The sequence below is a fragment of the Otolemur garnettii genome, unplaced genomic scaffold (assembly GCF_000181295.1).
Source record: "Otolemur garnettii isolate 467f Iridium unplaced genomic scaffold, OtoGar3 scaffold00202, whole genome shotgun sequence".
NCBI lineage: Eukaryota > Metazoa > Chordata > Mammalia > Primates > Galagidae > Otolemur > Otolemur garnettii.
The window spans coordinates 1,165,684-1,185,469 of NW_003852597.1; the positions used below are offsets into that span (position 1 = coordinate 1,165,684).

General features: G+C 43.5%; 1 protein-coding gene across 7 annotated transcripts in view; it reads left to right on the plus strand.

The window, feature by feature from the left end:
• ERI3 (ERI1 exoribonuclease family member 3) overlaps positions 1–19,786 on the plus strand; it is a 148,804-nt gene that overhangs the window by 17,372 nt on the left and 111,646 nt on the right. For 4 of the 7 annotated variants that reach the window (XM_023507750.1, XM_003801198.3, XM_012812328.2 and 1 more), the window contains exon 3: positions 1,378–1,655. The exons of 2 other annotated variants lie outside the window; for them this stretch is intronic. In XM_023507750.1, the coding sequence (XP_023363518.1) occupies positions 1,378–1,655 (278 nt within the window). Of the gene's footprint in view, positions 1–1,377; positions 1,656–5,638; positions 5,708–19,786 lie in introns of those variants that run through there. One more of the 7 variants, XM_023507754.1, reaches the window with a different exon arrangement.

Sequence of the window (19,786 nt, forward strand, 5' to 3'; positions counted from 1 at the left end):
GCTGACCTTGAAATATTTTCAGTCTTAGTGCTACTGAATCTCCCTGAAACCTCACTATCAGGATAGCGAAATTGAGGACCTAAGCTAGGATATATCCTAATATGCAGGCACGGATCTGTAGTTTATTCAGTGAGTCAGGAGAGAGGTTGAAAGAAAGGCGATACTTGGCATTATTCACTTCTGCTCAGGTGGTAGTGACCTTGTTGCCTTTGAATGCTATGGACTTTACAAGGTTTTATCCCTCCACCCTACATGGAGGGAGCCCAGTGTTTACTCACAGCCATTCAGAGGCAAGCCTTTTTTTGGAATGGGGCTTCAGAGAGCATAAACTGGCCATTGCTGTATTAGTGGTGAGATTTCTTGCTTGAGGATTAAAGTAGAGGGAAATTTGAATGTTGGGTATAAGGGGGAAAGACAGAAAATTGCTGCTTTGTTCTTTTTAAGGAAGCTTGAGTTATTTGTGAGTAAAACTTAGGCTTTGATTTTTATATTTAATTAGCCCTCTGAGGAGCAGGGATTCTGCAAATTTAAAGGGAAAACTTAAAAGAAAAATGATTCAAATTTCTTTTTTTTTTTTTTGCACATGTTCACTCAGAAAACTTTACTAGACTTTTAGTAATGCTCCCGTTACTGCCACATCTGGGTTTTCTTTTTCTTCCCTATTTAAAAAGTCCTGCAGTCATTCAGGGCCTCTGTATACAAAGTGAGTCTAAAGGTAGAAAATGAGAAGGCCTAAGGCCCTTGCCAGCTGTGCTCTCCAGGCCCTGTTCATTCCCCCGGGGGTGCCACTTACTGGTGTGGGGGTTGGGGAATCACCAGAATGTTGGGAGCAAACTCCCCTGTGATTGGCTTTGTTTGCTTTCACCTTGGGAGAAGAGAGGACGGTATGGAGAGATGTCAAGAATTGGACAAGAAAGGAAAGCCAGGGGCAAATGGCTCCTGATGGAGCTAAGGAGAGAACCTTGGACATTTCTGGTGTGTTACTGTGTCTATTTATCTTCTACGACTGGTCACCTCATGTTGCTTTGGGACCCAGAGCTTCAATGTTAACTGTTGCCACCTGAGAAGTAGCTGCAAAATTTTTCTTTTTTCTCTTTTGAACTTTAGAGCTCTGTTTAAAGATGAAGGCCAGTGTTGCATGTTGTTTTGAGAATGATCCAGGAGACTCAGAGCTGTAATAATGCTGCAGGTGCTGGTATTAGCGTCTTGAACTTTAGTAACAAAAGCTATGATTTAGAAAAGGGGCCCAGAAACACGAGGGAGTGGCTCATGTTGCCTGGATATTCCTGAAGAGTAGGTAGAACAGGACCACAGTGGGTGGGAGTAACCCAGGATCTCTGTTCTCTTTTTTTTTTTTCTTAACTTTCCTCCCCTAAGTTTTAGATGCTTCTGGATGTTCAATGCTAGCACCTTTACAGACTGGAGCAGCTCGATTTTCTTCGTATTTACTTTCAAGAGCAAGAAAAGTGCTGGGCTCCCACTTATTTTCTCCCTGTGGTGTTCCGGAGTTCTGCTCCATATCCACCAGAAAGCTGGCGGCCCACGGCTTTGGCGCATCCATGGCGGCAATGGTGTCCTTCCCTCCCCAGAGGTATCACTACTTTTTAGTGCTGGACTTTGAGGCCACGTGCGACAAGCCACAGATTCATCCTCAGGTAACTGTTGTATCATTGCTTTAGAAAAGGCGGGGTGGGCAAGGAGGGAGGGAGGATAGTCTTGCTTCCTGGAACCCAAAGGAGCTTTGTCATATCTTCTTGGCTTTTAGCTACTCATTTGGAGTTCCTGCCTAGGAAGCAGAACTTGGTTTAAGTTTGCGAGGGTAAGGTAGGCCTGAGAAGCCTCTGGGGAGAATTGGGCACATTGTTTTTCTCTGGTCTCAGCTTTTGGAAATCAAAATATTTCCTTCTCTCCTATCATTTCTCTCTCTGTTTTCTTCTCTCCTCCCTTCTCCTGTCACTACTACTTGTTCTTTTAAGGAGTACTGTGATGACCTTAGTGATCCTTACCTCCTGATATTCACATGCTTGTAGTTCCCTTCCCACACTGATTCAGACAGAGATCTGAGGAACTAATGGAATATAGTGGAAGAAATAATGTGTGATTTCTAAGGCTAAGTTATAAAAAAGTATTGCATTCTGCCTTGTTCTTTTGGTCTTTTTTTTTTTTTTTAAAGACAGATTCTCATTTTGTCAACCTGGGTAGAGTGCTGTGGCATCATAGCTCACAGCAACCTCCAGCTCTTGGGCTTAGGTGATTCTCTTGCCTCAGCCTCCCGAGTAGCTGGGACTACAGGCGCCCGCCATGACACCTGGCTATTTTTTTATTGCAGTTGGCCAGGGCTGGGTTTGAACCCACCACCCTAGGTATATGGGGTCGGCACCCTACTCACTGAGCCACAGGTTCCGCTCTGCCTTGCTCTTTTTGGATCACTTGCCCTGGGGGAAGTGCCTTGCCATGCTGCAAGGATACTGAAGCAGTCCTATGGAGAGCCATGTGTGTTCAGGGAACTGAAGTTCTTAGCCAAAAGTCAAAAGGCAGTACCAACTTTACCCTTGTCTAATGAGCTATCCTGGAAGTGAATCCATCAGCCCCAGTCAGGCCTTCAGGTGACTGTAGCCCCAGTGGATATCTGACTTTAACCTCAGGAGAGACCCTCAACCAGACCAGCCAGTCGAGCCACGCCCAAATACCTGTCTCACAAGAACTTCTAGACATAACAAATGATTATTGGTGTTTTAAGGTGCAAGTTTGGGGATATTTTGTTATGTAGTGTTAGGTAACCTGAAGAAGTACTGTTGGTCTGTGGAAAGGATGGTTTCTTTGCTTGCTTTTTTTCCTCAGTCATCCACTGTGTTCAGAGCTGGGATTAGCAGCTAAGAGGCACCTAAGGTAGGCGATATCAAAGTGCTAAGTGTTTGCTTTGAGGGAGTGGTTAGGGGCTGGATGTGGCAGCTCAATTCTAGTGCAGATGCCAAGGTATGCCTGGCTCTGGATCTGTAACTTTTCCCTCAGGGCTAGTAGGGTGTGTAGTTTCATGACATACAGACTTGTTGCTTTGGGAGCAGCATTCAGTATTAAGGAGGGGAAGAAGAGGACCTCAGCATAGAGCAGTTGGGAAGTGGGGATGAGTGGGGTCTATTCAGAGATAAACTGGGTTCATTTCTCATGATCGGTTTTTTCCAGGAAAGGGTCTGTCTGTAGAATGGTAGATTATTTTACCTAAAGCCTCTACAACTTTGTTTCCTTTCTCCTCTGCTTTTTCCTATTCTTCCTTAATGCAATGGTCTGCCTTTGGGGCATTGGAATAAGGCCTACTAAGGCTAAGAAGACAGGAGCTAGGTAAGGAGAATGTCCTAAGGGAAGGAACTTTGGCTGAAAGGAAGTGCAGCTAAGGTGCCACCTAAGTCATACTTACTTTCTCGGCCTCTTGTTCCTCCCTGTGCTACAGAGTCTTCTCTGCCTCACCAAACTATTGGAATTTCTCTAACATGGTAGGGAGCATGAGTAGTGGGTTGGGAATTTTGATTATGTAGATTTTACTCAGATTGGGAATTAGAGATCCGTATCCCTACATGCCTTATTTCCCTACTGAAGTAAATTTCAGTCACTGAGTAAGCCCTAGTGGGACATGTTAGATAAAATCTAACACATTTCTATTGCATATGATTCATCCCTCTTCAGAACCCTCATAACTGCTTGGCACCCCCATTATGGCATTTACTGCTTTTCACTTCCTGGCATGTGCTTGTGTATGTGTGTGTCTTACCTTTTCAGTTAGATTATAAGTTCAGATAATTATATAGCTCTGTTCTTGTCCTGGAGAGGGTCCTGCCAATGTTCCTGAAGGTGAAGCCTGCAGGATTTATGTCTCAGTTTGGTCTGGCAGTGTCACCTTTCATCTCTCTTTCAAGGGCATTGTATTTATTTATTTATTTATCATAGTGCTAAAGATACATTGCAGTACAGGTTAAAAACATTTGTATTACCAACTGCCTTCTTAGACTTAGGCACAAAGTTCTTTCAATCTAGGGCTTGAGTTAGGGCTCCATGCTGTTTACCAGGATCTGGGCCTGATTATAGATTATCTCCAGAATCAATGAACCCTGATGATGTGATTCCAAGGGCATTTAAAGAATTGGCTGCCCTGGTTCATTATTAGCATAGCGTTAGCTGTTGCTTTAGAGAACTTAGGAAGAAGCATTTGCTGTCTTGCTTATCTTTAAAAGGAGAATACAAATGATCTTGGAAATTATAGACCCGTTAGTTTACTGTGATTCTAGAGAAGATACTTGACCTGATCGTCAGATAATCAATCAGCAAACAGCTAGAAAAGCGTAGGATACTGAGTAATAACTTACATGGGTTTGTGAAGAAGAGCAAATCCTGTCAGATCAATCTAAGTTCTTGCTGTGACATAGTGATGGATTTGAGTAGATCTAGGGCAAGTGATAAATGTAATACATCTCAACTTCATTAAGCCTCCACGATACTGTGATCAACAAGTGGGAAGGTGAGTTTGGGGCTACACGTCTGTGTTGGACTAGCCATCAAACCACCCGCAGGAAAGGGGCGGGCAGCTTGAGATTTGATGTTTGTTGTAACTTAAAAGTCTCCTTTTTTTGTGCAAGGGGGTGGTATTTAGAGGAAGCTTGGAAGATGGATTGGAGATGTCATCAGTCCCAGATAGGATAGCATCCTTCCATTGAAGTTATTGTAGGTTAGGTTCTCATTAGAGAGCCTCTGTGCTATTTAGGTCTTCTTTTTTTGTTTTTTGAGACAGAGTCTTAAGCTTTCGCCCTGGGTAGAGTGCTATGGCGTCACAGCTCACAACAACCTCCAACTCTTGGGTTTAAGCAATTCTCTTGCCTTAGCCTCCCAAGTAGCTGGGACTACAGGTGCTTGCTACAACATCTGACTATTTTTTGGTTGTAGTTGTCACATTGTTTGGTGAGCTGGGCTAGATTCAAACTTGTGAGCTCTGGTGTATGTGGCTGGTGCCCTAGCCACTTGAGCTATAGGTGCTGAGCCTTATTTAGGTCTTCTGGTAACAGGGAAGTAGAGAAATTGGAAAAGTACAGGATGAGAAGGAAAAAAAAATCATTAGAGGCACGAAAATGAGACTTGGTAAGAACAAAAATAAATTGAATATAGTTTTGGTGACTGATTTTTTTGTCCAGGCTAAATAAATTCGTATGTGGGGAGTAGTTCCAAGGAATACAATAACTCACTCTTCATTTTAATAAAGACAAAAATGAAATGAATATAAGTGGAAGCAAGAAAGGTTGGGATTTGGCATGAGAATGAACTTCTAGAATAGAAAGTAAAGGACTAGAATAAAAGGGGGGCAAGTTAGTTCAGCCTTTCCGAGTGCTTTTGTGGTATGGCTTGACTGTCCACTTGACAGAGATTCTTCATGGGTAGGGTCTGCGTGCATGCGTCCTGGGCGTAGAGCTCGAGTTGTGAATGAGAACCATCCTAGCTCTCCTAACTAGCTTCCAGGAACTTTCAATACCCAAGACCTCTATATAGTATACTTCTGTTTCTTATGAGAATGTTTTATACCTTTTAAGTGTATAGGAGGCAGAAACAGTTTTGGGCCAGGGCCTATTTGGAGGCTCATTTCTCTCTTCTGTCTCAGGTTTTCCGAAGTCCCTGAGTCTGCTTATTGGGACTATCCTAAAGGAATGCCATCATGAAAAACTAACAGGTATAAGCTCTTTTGTACTTGGGTGAGTAACAATATTGGTTATAAACATGGTAAAACGTGGTATTTTCCTTTTTCATCATTTTTGCTGTTTATTTTTATACTTCATTCAGGCAGGTGAAACTGGAGACATGGGTTTGCCAGTAATAGGCTTTCTTTCGTGTTCTGGTTTTTGCATTCATATGTTTTACATGTTTCAGTTCTGATTAACATGATACATATTGGTTGAATAGTTGACTTTTTTTCATGTGGAAACTTTTTCACTTAAACATTAATTTAGATGGTTTATAATGTTTTAGAGGCTCTAAATTTTAGGAATGTGGTTCCTTTCTTGTTTTAGGAATTGTTTTGTGAATTAGGAGTAGATTTTTATCTGGTTTAGGAGAATCTGGCTCCTTTGTCTTTGCTTGCAGGAGTTCACGTTGTTCATTTTGGTGTGGATGTGCATCAAATGGTGGTTGTTTTGACCCTGAGGCCCAGAGAGCAGCCTGAAAGCTTTGGTGGGATCTTTAATTGTGCATCTTTAACCTTGGGGCAAGTTCTTTCACCACCTCAGTGTTCAAAAGAGACCAAAGCAAATGTAAGTGAGGAAAATGAGGTATAGGCCACAGCACATGGGGGAGGAAGAAGTAACCTTGGCTGTCTGGAGGGCCAGGAGGGAGGGGGCAGCCCAACTCACCACATCCTGGGAGCTGCTGTCCTGCTGCTGCCTACCCTCCCGCCCCTGTTCTCTCTGGCCATCCATCAGGCTCCTGGGTAGTCTTTTTCTCGCTGCTCTGCAGTAGCCCTGCTGACTATTTGCTTTCTCATCTGTATTCCAGTGCCCATAACTATGGAGAAAAATGACCTTTGGGGTTGAGGTTTTCTAGTGTTTGGTCTTTGTCCACATGGGCTTTTTTCTTTTCTTTTCATGGAAACCTTGAAGAGACTCCATCTGCATTTTGAGTTAGAACTATGAGTAAAGGAGTTTCTCTTTTATAGAAAATTGTCCAGATGCTAAGCTATTTTTGAAGGGTAAGGTAGGGAGAGGGTTGATGGTGACAGAGGAGAAGGAATAATATAGAAGAGAGACATTTGGAGGATTTCATTATGACCTAGAGCTGGCACATCTTATTAGTCTTGCGTGAAAGAGACATTTCGGAAAACTTTACAGTAAATTGGTTAAGATCCCTACAAAGCAAACTATATTCCTTTTTCTTGCATTCAAGATTGAAAGGTAGGAATCCCCTTGACTCCCCTCCCCATTACTCTTTGCTCCTTATTTAGCTTCTTTTCCTTCTCTCTGTTCTTGGTTTCTGTCATCTCCAAGTGGACGGAAAGGCATTTTCCTAGAGAAGAAATCCATTGTTCACTCCCCATTCACTTGCCTTGGTTGCAGCTCCTCTAAGTGGGAGGGGTTCGGCCAGGCATTTAGCCCGAGAGAGCCTACTCATTGGATTGTGGTCCCTCTGCTGTGGCCCCAGTCAGCGTGCAATTTTTTCTGTACAGACAGGCGAAGGCACTGACGCTATTCTTCTAAACTGGGAAATGAAATGCAAAACCGACGTTAATGTAACATTATGGTTGAGATTAAATGCACCAAAATCAGGAAATTCAAAGTTATGTTTCCCACAGCAACTATAACTCAGCCTCATCTGGCGTGTGTAGTATTTTGTGTTAGTGTGGATGGTGTTATATGTTAAGACATTAAAGTTAACACCATAAGCAGAGCACAAAATGCTTGAGGGGGCTGAGTTATGATGACTATGTGAGCCGTAAGTGTTCTTGCACAGGCTTCTGACTCCTGGAATAATTTCCCCCCTGCCCATCAGTCCAATTATTGCCTTTCTTTGTAGTTATATCTCTGCCTTAACACATCGCTTCTTTCAGGGTCACTAAAATGAATTTCTCTGTTGGTGGCCAGTGGTGGTGGTGGGGATGGGGCAGCCCACTATGCCCTTTTGTCCTTTTCATGGCTGCCTCCATAAATGTGGTGCTTCTCTCTCCCTTTTCCAAAGCAGTCTTCCTCCACAGGCTGCTGCTTCCTGGTGGTCTCTCATAGGGATGGGCCTCCCCCTGACTCTTGCTGTGGCTCCTCACTAGAGCTTCTTGAAGGGGAACAAGCATTAGCTCTGTCCTGGTCTTTGCTGGAGTATAACTTTATGTGAAAGCCAAAGGATCCTTCTTTATTTGGAGCAGACATAGCAATGTAGAAGTAAAATATACATCTCGGGGATTGGAGCACTGATGCATGGTGATACTGCTTCTTGTGTTTGGCATAGTAGGAGCGCGATAGAAGCAGATTTATTTGCTCTATTCAGACTGCTTCTCTACCTTCCCCAGAGTTTATGCCTTTAAGCTGCTGTGGTATGTAGTTGGACTATGAAGTTACCTGGGGGTAACCGGGAACTTTCCTTGGGGAGCACTGGGTCACTGGTAACAAAATCACCACATAATTTAGTGCAAATCAGGAAACACCTCCCTCCAGCCTCTTATTACCTTGGTTGCCTCCCCAGGGCTGAGACAGCTGTTGGAATGCAGATTTAGTTAGGCACTGGGCTAAGGTTGTTGGTGGGGAAGAGCTCTAAAGAATAGGGCCATTGATAAATGGTGAATGAAATCAGGGACTGTAAAATAACAGTGACACTGAGTCACCTTTTAAAGTTTTTGTTGGACATGACAAAACCAACTAAGTCCCCAAAGGAATGGGGAGGACCTCATTGTAACCACCTTAGAGGCCAGGAAAAGGCCTCTTTTTACTCTTTGGATAGTAACTTCAAGCTCAGTGTTAGATGCTGGGCATTTGAAGATGAGGAAGAGATGGTCCCTACCCTCAAGGAGCTCATAGTCAAGCAGGGTAAATGTATAAGGTAACAACCCTTAGGCAGAATGACAACTAGCATTATGTAAGTAGGTTCTTGGGACAGTGGGGCACAGAGGATGGGTGAGATCAATGCTGCTCATGTGGGGGATGGGTTGTATAGGCTGTGCAGTGTAAGAAATTCAGGAGACTGGAGGGGCCTCTCAGAACTGTTATAGCAGGGATAAAAGAAGGGGCTCATAGAGGAAGCTGGAATGGTTGCTTTAAGTCTGAAAAACTGACCTTGATTGCAGGCTTGTTTATGGGAATGTTGAAAATGAGGGAGAGGGCAAATGAAGACTTTGAACCTGGCAAATGTTTCACCATTCAATTAGTTGGATTATCTGTATCGGTTATAAGCTGTTTCTCATAGTCAGGTTAGATAGTCTTATTGGGATGCTGTAAGTGAGACTACAAAGGCTAGAAGAAATTTAAGAGCATTTTAGCCAATAAAGTGTGGGTAAAAAGGTGAAGGTCAAAGTGGAAATATGTGAGCTGAGGCTCTGAGGCATTTTCAGGGAGGTTAACCGGATACCCTAGCTGTCATTGAAGGTGACAGTTGTGAGAGTGACTGCCAGGTCTCTACGGAAAGGCAAGGGCTAGAGAATGACATGACCCTTCTCCCCCCAAAAATTGTTAGGAGTTTGGTTCTGGATCTGCTAGGACCAACCTTCAATATACCAGAGAGGTTTAGACTGTTCAAACAGATAAATGGCTGGCTGACTAACACTGAGTGAACTGTGGAAGGAAGGATTAATGGAGAGGCAGGAGGGTCTGGGTGGCAAGAGAAGACTGGCAAGAGCAGAGGTGTCTTGCAGATAGAACAGTGGAGGCTGAGCTCCCTCTGAGCAGCAGCAACAGGTACAGCTGTAGGAGGAAAGCTGAGCGGGGGTGGTAGGGGAAGAAATCCAAAGGAGTGTTTAGGCTCAGTCCTGAAGCCTCCCCACCCTCATTCTGTCTTATTTTCCTCTCCCCTCTGTTGATTACATTTCTTTTCTAGACTGATCTTTGTTGTTTGACATGAGGAAACTGATATTTGGAGATCCTTTCTCCATCTCTGTGTCTCGTTGGGAAAAAGGATCCTGCATCATTTTGATTAAGATGCCATTGGGATGATTATTTTTTATCCTCTTATCCAGGGTATTCACAATACTTAAAAAGCCCCCACAGTCTTACATTTATGTGATGAATTTTGAGCTCTAGCTGTGAAAATTGAGCCGTAGCCTAAAAGCCTGAGATGAGAGTGTTCCCAGGTTGACACTGGCCCTCCCCCAGGCTGGCAGATCTGCAGCAGAAGGGTAAACAGGCTGGCACAAGGTTTTTACATGTATCAAGTGCTACCATGGGCAAAACCTGGTTAGGTGCTGGAAGAATCAGAAAGGAGAGACAAACATCAGGGAAGCTTTTATTCTGAAGTAGAAGTGACTTGGGATGGGGCTGCCATTCTGGCCCTGTTGCTGCATGTAGTTGGCCAGTGTGAAATCTTGAAGATCTGAGGGCAGCAAAACGGGTCAGTTACATCAGTGTGTCTCCTTCTGTGGCTGTGCTGTGGTCAGTACCTAGTCCTGGGGAGGACACTCTAGCCAACAGCCGATTGATTTGAGGGTTAGATGCTGGTAAAGGCTCTTATTCAGAGATGCCAGTGTTGCTATAAGTAAAGGAGTGTGCAGATTCCAGAGTGAGGCAAAGTTGGTGAGCCAGAAAAGGAAATTTGAATGTATTGTTGAATGGAAGAGAAGAAAAAGAAATAGACATTGTAAGCCAGAGTTGTAACTATGTGTGGGGACATGTTATTTGAGAAAGATGTTAGTGGGTTGGACTAAGGTGGTGATGGTGAGAATGGAGTGAAGTGATATATTTGTAATCTTTAGGTGTGCTGAGAAAGTAACAAGTTTGAGAACCATGCTCTTACCCAGCTCATAATTCTTTTGGATACTGGTGGGCTACTGGGTAGTCAGTGGTGCTAAGAAATTTGATGTTAAGGAGTGGAGTGTGAAATTGATAATTGTTGTAAATGAGGTGCTTTGAGTTGAAGATCCATCCATATAGGGACAGCATAACAGGCAGAACTGCTATAGATGAGTTCCTTAGTAGTGATATAGGTAGTTGTTCTTCTAGGGTCTGTTTGGCCATTGGGCCAAAGGAGGTAGGCAGTTATGTTTAGGTAGATAGAATGGTAACTGGCTAGAAAGATTGAAATCTTTCTTTCCAAAAGTGTGGTAAAACTGGGAGCCATGATTTGAGATTGCAGTGTCTGAAAATGGAGTGCAGGGACTATGTCTGCATTGTTCATAGTTAGTTTTTCTAGCACTTGCAACATCTGAAAGGCCAATTGATCAGCTGAAAGGAATTGATAGTTGGGGGAGTCAGGGGCTGATGAATGGGATAAAACATCCCATTTTGATAAGGTCTCCTTTCACTGTAAAGGTGACATGACTACAGAAACAATGTCAGGGACAGACCTGAAAGGAAGTTTACAGTGATGGTGTACAGGCGTCCTCAAACTACAGCCCACGGGCCACACACGGCCCACCAGGGACATTTATCCAGTCTGCTGGATGTTTTTGCTGCCGCTGTCTGTCCTGCTTAGCAGCCGACTCGTCCCGGGGCCTGCATTCCAGCCCTCCAATGGTGTGAGGGACAGTGAACTGGCCCCCTGTTTAAAAAGTTTGAGGACCCCTGGTGTAGAATGTGATGGTTGGTGATGCTGTTAAGGAAACCCCAGCTTGGTGGCTCAGGACATGCAGAAATTTCTGTGATCCTTGATCCTATACAGATTTGTGGGCAATGTTAGGAAGGCCTTTCTTAGGACTGGAGACAGTGAAATAGACCAGATAAGTTCTTGGCTTATGTCTGCCATGAGAGCTTCATAGGAGAGGCATCCAGCCTGTTTTCTGATTCATCTGGACAGAAGGAAGGTGTTTTTCTGGAGGGCTGAGAGAACTGTGTGCTAGGCACTCTGGGATAGCTGATGGTCTTGACAGTATTCCTAAAGAAAACAGACAAGAAGACCTCCTCCTGTTAGCTCCCTGACAGAGATGTGCCAACTCATCCTGTAAAGTACTTGGATGTGACAGGCCAGTTTTTCTGCCCTGGCTCTTAGTAGCAGGGAGGGTAAAATGTCTGATGGCAAGAGCCAGGAAGAGTTAGCAGAGCTAAAGGGCTTGACCAGGTGCTTAAAAGTGCTGGCCCCATATACTGGGGGTATAGCCTGGACCCAGCCAAAACTGAAAAAAAGAAAAAAAAGTGGGTCAAGTAAGGGTTTGTTTTAAGAAGAGAACTGAGAGCCTTGGGCTCTGATTCTTACTTGTCCATTACCTCTGTAGTAAGGAATTAGTCACATTAATGTTCTATCTAGGCTACATTTTTGCTATTGAAAGGTGTTCGAGAACCATCAGCATCATTATCACATGGGAGCTTGTTACAAATGCAGAATTATGAGGCAAGCCCTTTTCCTGAGCCAAACAGAACATGAAATCTGGCTCAGTGCCTGTGGCTCAAGTGGCTGAGGCGCCAGCCACATATACCACATACACTTTAGGCGGTGGGTTCGAATCCATCCTGGGCCTGCCAAACAACAATGACGTCTGCAACCAAAAAATAGCTGGGCGTTGTGGTGGGTACCTGTGGTCCCAGCTACTTGGGAGGCTGAGGCAAGAGACTCGCTTGACCCCAGGAGTTGGAGGTTGCTGTGAGCTGTGATGCCAGAGCACTCTACCCAGGCAAATAGCTTGAGGGTCTGTCTCAAAAACAAAAAAACCCAAAAAAAACCCCAAACCTGAAATCTGACAAGTTCTTCAGGTAATTTGAAGTCTGAGAAACACTGCTTTAGTCTGAACTAGGGGTTCTCAAACTCTCATGAGCATAGAATCACTTGGAGGGCTTGCTAAAACAAAAGGTCCCACTCCCAGGGTTTCTGATGCAGAAAGTCTGGGGTAGAGGCCAGAAGTTTGCATTTCTAACAAGTTCTCGAGTAATGGAATGCTACTTATGAGGGACCATGGTTTGGCAACTGCTGACTGTCTTATCTGTAAAATAGGAGAGTAATTCTTTTTTTTTTTTTTTTTTTTTTTTTTGAGACAGAGCCTCAAGCTGTCGCCCTGGGTAGAGTGCTGTGGCATCACAGCTCACAGCAACCTCCCACTCCTGGGCTCAAGCGATTCTCCTGCCTCTGCCTCCCAAGTAGCTGGCACTACAGGCGCCTGCCAAAACGCCCGACTATTTTTTGGTTACAGCCATCATTGTTGTTTGGTGGGCGTGGGCTGGATTCGAACCCGTCAGCTCAGTTGTATGTGGCTTGCGCCTTAGCCGCTTGAGCCACAGGTGCTGAGCTAGGAGAGTAATTCTTGCCTGCTTACAGAGATGTGGGATTATATGAACCAATGTGTGAACAGTGTTCAGTGCATTGTGGGCAGGATGTCAGTCTCTGTATTGCTTGCTTACTGGTCAGTGAATTTTTACACACTAGCACATCTGTTTGCTCTTCCTGGCTTCTGGCCATCACTTGTGGATAGAGAACAGGGAATCCGTGAATAGAGAACAGGGAATCTATGAACTACCTGTGGGAGGAAGTCTTCTGTGAAGAGATCAGCAGTGCCCAGAGCTGTGGTTGGGGTTCCTGAGCAAGGCCTCCTGAAGCCCAGCCAGCTTCTCTGGGCTCCTAGCCAAGTTACCTGACCAGGGTACTCAATCTGCCTACATGAGTCTGGTCCTGTCTTGATCACCTGCCATTTCCTCACCTCCAGCTTATGTATCTTTAGGGCAGTATTTAGATTGATTTGGAAAACGGCCTTGGTCTAATCAAGCTTATGATTAGTCGTGTGATCCATAGCAAGTCTCATGACTTTTCCCTACCTTCCACTTTGGCTGCATGTGCCCAAGTCCCAAAATGTGGACAGCTCCCCAGAGTGAGAGGAGCTGAGGTAGAGGCTGTTCTGATGAGGATCAGTGTAGCATAGTGGACTCTGGGGTTGAGTCTTGTCTCTACTACTTACTTATAGTATGACCTTGGATAGATTATGCTTCAGTTGTCTAATTGGCAGAATGGGTTTAACAGTAGTACCAATCTTATGGAATTGGTAGGAGCATAAAATGAATTAACATATTAATGCCCAGAACCGTGCCTGGCATGTAGTGGCCGTTATGTGTTAGCTCTCATTAGTAGAACTAGTACTGGTATTATTCTGACCCATGGTCTCAGAGGAAGCTGTTGGGGTACAGCAGGTGGCTGGGAGGCAGGCCTTACTTCTCCAGGGAGCATACAGAGAACCTTCAGGCCCTCTGTCTACACAGTAGGTAAAGTCTGTGTACTGTCTAGAGAGATTTTTCTCCCTCTATTGGAAAGGTACCTTGGGCTTGCCACTCTTCCACTTCCATGCCCTCTCTTAGTGCTGCCCCTAGGGGACCTCTCTAGCACACAGCCTGAGATTGGTTTAAATTAATTTCATGACACACACACACATATGTGCATATATATACAGATAGCTAACATTTGGTTGTTTGCTACCCTAAAGGATTGGCTTCATAGAAGCCAATAATATCTGAAATAATTTACAATTGAGTATTTAAACATATTTGAACTGTGGCTGTTTCTGTGTCTATAGGGGTGTAGACAGGCCATGCACACCCCTGAGTGAGAATATGGTTTCTGAGACTTGGTCCTTCTCATTTATTGGTGTTATGTTTTTTTTTTTTTGAAAAATTCAGATTTCAGTAAAAGTAAATTATAATTCACATTGTACCCTTACCCTCCTTGAATAAAAAATAGCATCTATTTTCAGCCTCTTTTCTACATTTCAATTGCTTTGGGGTCTATGAGAATGGGTGGAGGGGGACATGTAGGTGAAAAATCAGCCTTTTAAAGCTCTGATTTTTTTTACCCTTCCTTGTCCTGAAACTTCGAGCATCAGCTCTCATCTGTCAAAGTGTAAATCAGCAATTAAAACCCAAACAGCCAAATGCCAAAGATGACCCGAAGCACAAAGCAACTGACAAACAAGTCCGGACAAATCGACGGGTAATTTATAAGCTTTGCCCTAAAATCTAATTATTTGGCAATTCGAATTTGCAGCCAGCCAGGGCTCGGCAATAAATTTAACCCGCCATAAATTATTTAGGAGCAGGCTGTGGTGTAAATCAAAACCACGAGTGTTTGTTTAAGAAATAAGCTCCTTGTGCATAAAATGTCTTTTTTTTTTCCAAGGGAGAAACTGTTAGGCAAACCATGCCCCATTGCCCAGTGTAGCCCTCACTTCTTCCATCCAACTTCCTCTCTTCCATGTGGCCAGGAGGCTCTTTAATCTTTTGAAGAACAGTCTTACCTTTGCATGGCACTTTTATCTAAAGTATTTGAATAGAACCACATATTTGCCAAGGACTGCTTTTTCTACCCTGTGGTGTGGTGTTGCTTTTGGATTTTAACAAATGTTTCAGTGCAGAGATGCACACTTTTTGGAATTTTCAGTGGTTTGAAGGAAGGGATAGATTAGTTACTATCTCTGAATTGAAGGAATGCCAGTTTCTTCTTCCTAAATTGAGAAAGGGAAGCTGTGACAAATGACTTCCTCATTCCCTTACTTCAGATAGGACCATAGAAACGTCAGCCTAGGCAGAGGAGAATTTGTGTTTAGGGAAAAAGGGCTGGAGTGCTATACTGTTAAAACTCTAATTCTAACAGTCAAATCCAAGTCCCTTCTGCTTAAAATCTTTTTGTTGTTGTTGTTCTCTTCAGAGATAATCTGATCACTGCAGACACTTTAGTTGAAGGGAGTTTGAGTGCCCTGAAAGCAACCTACACATTTATTTCTTGTAATCTACTGATTGTGGGTGTGAAATTTCATATGAAGTGCTGTGGCTGATTTTTGTCCTTAATTTATGGAGGGAATCACTGGGGGTTCCTAGCTGAGCAATTAGAAAGCAGATGGGTTGAGACCCTCTGTTCCAATTTACTTTAGAAAGGCAAACGAGCTGGGTGTGGGGCCCACCTGTAGGCCCAGCTACTCAAGAGAGTGAGGTGGGAGGTTCCCTTGAGCCCTAGAGATGGAGGCTGTGGTGCACTGTGATCACACCTATAAATAGCCACTGCCCTCCATCCTGGGCAAAATAGTGAGACCCTGGGGGGAAGATAAATGAATATTTTCTTGGTGCTTCTTTTTTATTTCTCTGTCTTTTGTCCCCTCAACAACAACGAAAAAATTTGCAGAGAAAGAGAAGGTATAATACTTTGGATACTTAGAAAAATCCAAATTCTGAGGTATTTGTCTTTAGTTGTCAAGTTGTGGCCAGTTCCCACCTATCATCAGCAGACCAGCTTTTTGGATAAATACTGCTTTGCCTTTAGACAACCCAAAGGTGCAGGTAATTTGTGTGTTATAGGATGACCAGCTGTCTCAGTTTTAGCATCGAAAGTCCTGTGCTCTGGGAAACCTTTGATCCTCAGCAAATGGGACAGTTGACTACCCAACTGTCTTGTGATCTGTAGGAAATCTCGTGACTTTTCCCTACCTTGAGCTTTGGCTGCATGTGCCCAAGGTAAAACAGATTTGGTGGTTTGTAGCAGTTGGGGGAGGAAACCACTTAGAGATGAGAGAGTGGACCTAGTAGAAGGTGTTTTGCAGTGATACGTCTGGGTTTGAATCCTCACACTACTACCTACCATCTTTGTCATCTTAAGCAGATCATTTCTCTTCTCTGATCCTGTGGAGAGTTTTGTGACAGTAGTGTCTCCTGTTACAGCCAGGCCCTTGGTTTGTATCTGCCAGTTACTGGCCCTTTTATGTGTTTGCTGAACAAAAGTTGAGAGAGAACTGTGTGCTGGAATCAGAGCTAGGTTCCGGAGATGCAAACTGAAGGTGTGCAGTCCTGCGCTCCCTGAGCTCATAGCCCAGTGCCATCTGTGTTGCTGTTGGTGTGGTAGAGGACTGTCAGCAGCAGTCCTTTAGGACTTTTCTGTCAGTCCTAAATAGTCCACATTCATTGCTGTTACGAGAGCCTCCTCTCCTTCTAGGAGATGGTAGACTGAGTGCCCTACAGGTAGTCTTTCGCTTTTATACTAAGAGAATCCGATCTTTGTTAACCCATCAGATTTTGAGAGCTACTAGTTTTCCCATTATACTGTCCTTAAGTCTCCTTTTTTCCATTTGGAATCCTAGCTCTGTCCCTTATTAGCAGTATAATTGTGAGCAAGTGATTTCTTTGGGTGTTAGTTTATTTGTGAAATAGTGATAATGATGATTCCCACCTCTCGAGTTGTTAGGAGGATTAAATGAGATCATTCCTAGAGCACTTACCACAGTGTCTGCTGCTTAGTAAACAATAAATGGAAGGAATAAAATGATTCCATTCTTCATGTGTCTTGGAGAGTGCTGGAGTCCACTTCCTTTCCACACTTTGCCCAGACTTGAGCATCTCAGAAAGAGGAGCTACATCTCACTGTATTCATCTGTGTGTTCACTGCCCGTGCCAGGTAAATAGTATATGCTTAATAGTATTGGTTTATGACCTCATGATAGTAATGGTGATGATGATACAACATATTTCCTAGGGCTAATAAGGGTAAAATAAGAAATTATGTGTGAAAGCATACTTTTTATGTCCCTCCACTAAAGCATGTATCATAGCGTACTGTTCATTATTTATTCACCTATCTTTTCCATTCCTTTAGTCCCTGCACATCTCCAAAGCAGAGACTACATCTTCTTGCTAAATCTCCCCCAACACTTGTATGTTATCTTACACAAAGTAGGCACTCAGGTAGTTTAAATGATTGCATATGGCATCCCAAGGAAAGGGAATCATGAAGCTATGATTAGGGGAGGGAAAGGGCTAGAAATACAAACTGGCTCTTCCTTCCTTCCTGGCTCTAGCTTTACATTAAACTGAAAACCCTCTTCCTAGGGTTGATGAAATTGGATGAGGGGGAAGGAGAGGGGCAGGAATCATAGTTTCATTATCTGAGCAACTGGACCTAGGTGTGCCTTGGGTACATCTTCACACATCCTTGGATTGGAGTTAATGCTATCAACTTGTAGTGAGGGGTTTATGTCTCTGATCATTATTAGCTAAGAACTTTCAAAGTGTTTGGCATGCCCCAGGTCTTCTGGCTGCAGAGTTGTACCAACTTGGTCCAGATTGGGGCTCCTTTCCCGTGATGAGGCTGTTGGTGCCAGTAACTTTGAGGTTCTTGGCTTGCTGGGCACTATGGGATGGTGAGCAATACATAGGTGAGGTCCTCTTTGCTCTGACTTCTCGGAGGGTCTTCTGTCAGAAGCTCCTCTTTTGCATCCTCAGTGGCTTACATGAATCTGCCCGTGTACAGGCCTCTTGTTGTTATAACAGCTTCTGATACTGCTGAGGAAGGGCCCCTGCAAAATCACATTTTGAGATTGGCCCTTGAAAGTTCCTCTTCTTGGTCATGGGGAGAAGGTCTGACAGACGGGCTAGCAACATGAGAGAAGTATGTTTATGATAGGCCCAATCTGATGTGTACCCAGGCATTTCGGGGGCCTCCCCCCTCCCCCCTTTTTTTTGCATTGAGCTAAGGCTGGCCTGGTCTTCCACTGATGGAACAGGTGCAGGTGGCACTTACTTTGAGCACTTAGGTTGGCTCTATTTCCCTATAGGTAAGGAAGCCAGTAGCAGGAAAATGTCAATACTGAGCTGTAGTGGGGAAACTCAAAGGCCAAGTTTTCAGAGACTTCTGGGGGATGCTGTGTTGGTGCTGGCCCGAGCAGGAGCTGAAGCATATACTATTTTATAATAAATACTAATGAAATTCTAGATCTATAATAGCATTTCAGATATCTAAAACAAACCATGTGCTTGTAAAAAAGTGGAAAGAGATCAACTTTAAGCCATAAATTCTTGGTAATAGAGGTTTTTTTTTTTCTATTTACGTTTGATAGATATTTTTGTTTCTAGAGGAATGTCAACTCCTAATTTCATAATGTATCATGGGCTTAAGAAAATTGAATTTAATAAAAACCAAAGATGAATGGCATCCTTAAAGGTCCCAACACTTGTCTTTATTAGCAGGACAAACTGCAGGTCTCCAAACACTGCTTCTCTCCAAATGAAAGTTTAAATGAAAAGTACAGTTGTGTCACAGGTTAAATTTCATTGTAGGCCGAGCTAACATTGTTAGTGAGAAGCTGGCTGTATTTGTTTCCGTAGACACCAGGGCAGCCAAACTCATTGGGCTACGGAGCTCTTACTTTCTGCTTAGTGGGAGACAAAGAATATATATCAGAAATTCAGGAGTCAGATGAGCCAGATTCAGATGAGCTATACCTCAGAATTGGCTCTTGATTATCTTGCATATCTGATTTTTCAGGGAACCAGTGTATATTTTTGTGTGTACATGTGTTCAATTTTGATATTTAGGGCAAAACTCCCCTTTACTTGATCTGCTTTGTAATAATTTGTGGGGAACAAAAGGTCCAAGGAATTGGGAGGAGATGTGTCATCTCGTCTAAGTAGCAGCCTGGCCTTCTTCTCTGTCTCCTGCTACCTTAGCCTTGCAGCCATTGTGCCCTTTATATCCTTGGGAATGAGCTCCTTCAGCTTCCTCATCTTTGGGGGTCAGCCCATGGAGACCAGACAACCAGAACCTTTGAATTTCTCTGGCTTGAAATCTGACTGACTTGATTTGATTTTCAGTACTGCTTTTATGTGTTAGATTGAAATAGATGCTTTAAAAACAAGCCTAATATTTAATATTAGTGGGTATGTTTTTAGGGGAGGATCCCTGGCTTCCCTGGGACATTGAGGAGATCGACTATTTCTCTATTTTCCCACCCATTCGTTTTCTGTTCGTGCAGTCAGGTGTCGTCAGCTTCTGTGTGGCTTCTCCAGGCAGTCTCTGGAGAGAACCAATTTGCTTCAATGTTGGTGATACTGGAAAGGTCCTTTCTACAACAGGGGATGAGTGGTTGGAGTGCCACTGAAGTAGACCATGGGGCCACTGAATGGGCAGAGTCCCCTTTTTTTCTTTGCAGCAGAGGAGGCCCTTTCCACATGCTAATTTTACACGGAGAATTTTGCTGCTTCTTTTTTTTTTTTTTTTTTATTATTTCCTATTTGTCTCTTCCAGATGTTTTCAGGGCAGTTTTTTTTTGTGTTGTAAACTAATTCCATTCATGTTTTAAAAATTTATGAAAGCGCTAATAAAAATGTCAAAGTGGTAAAAATGTTAGCTTTTCCTCTGCTTTGATTAAATTTTGCAAACTGTTTTTGAATATTAAAAA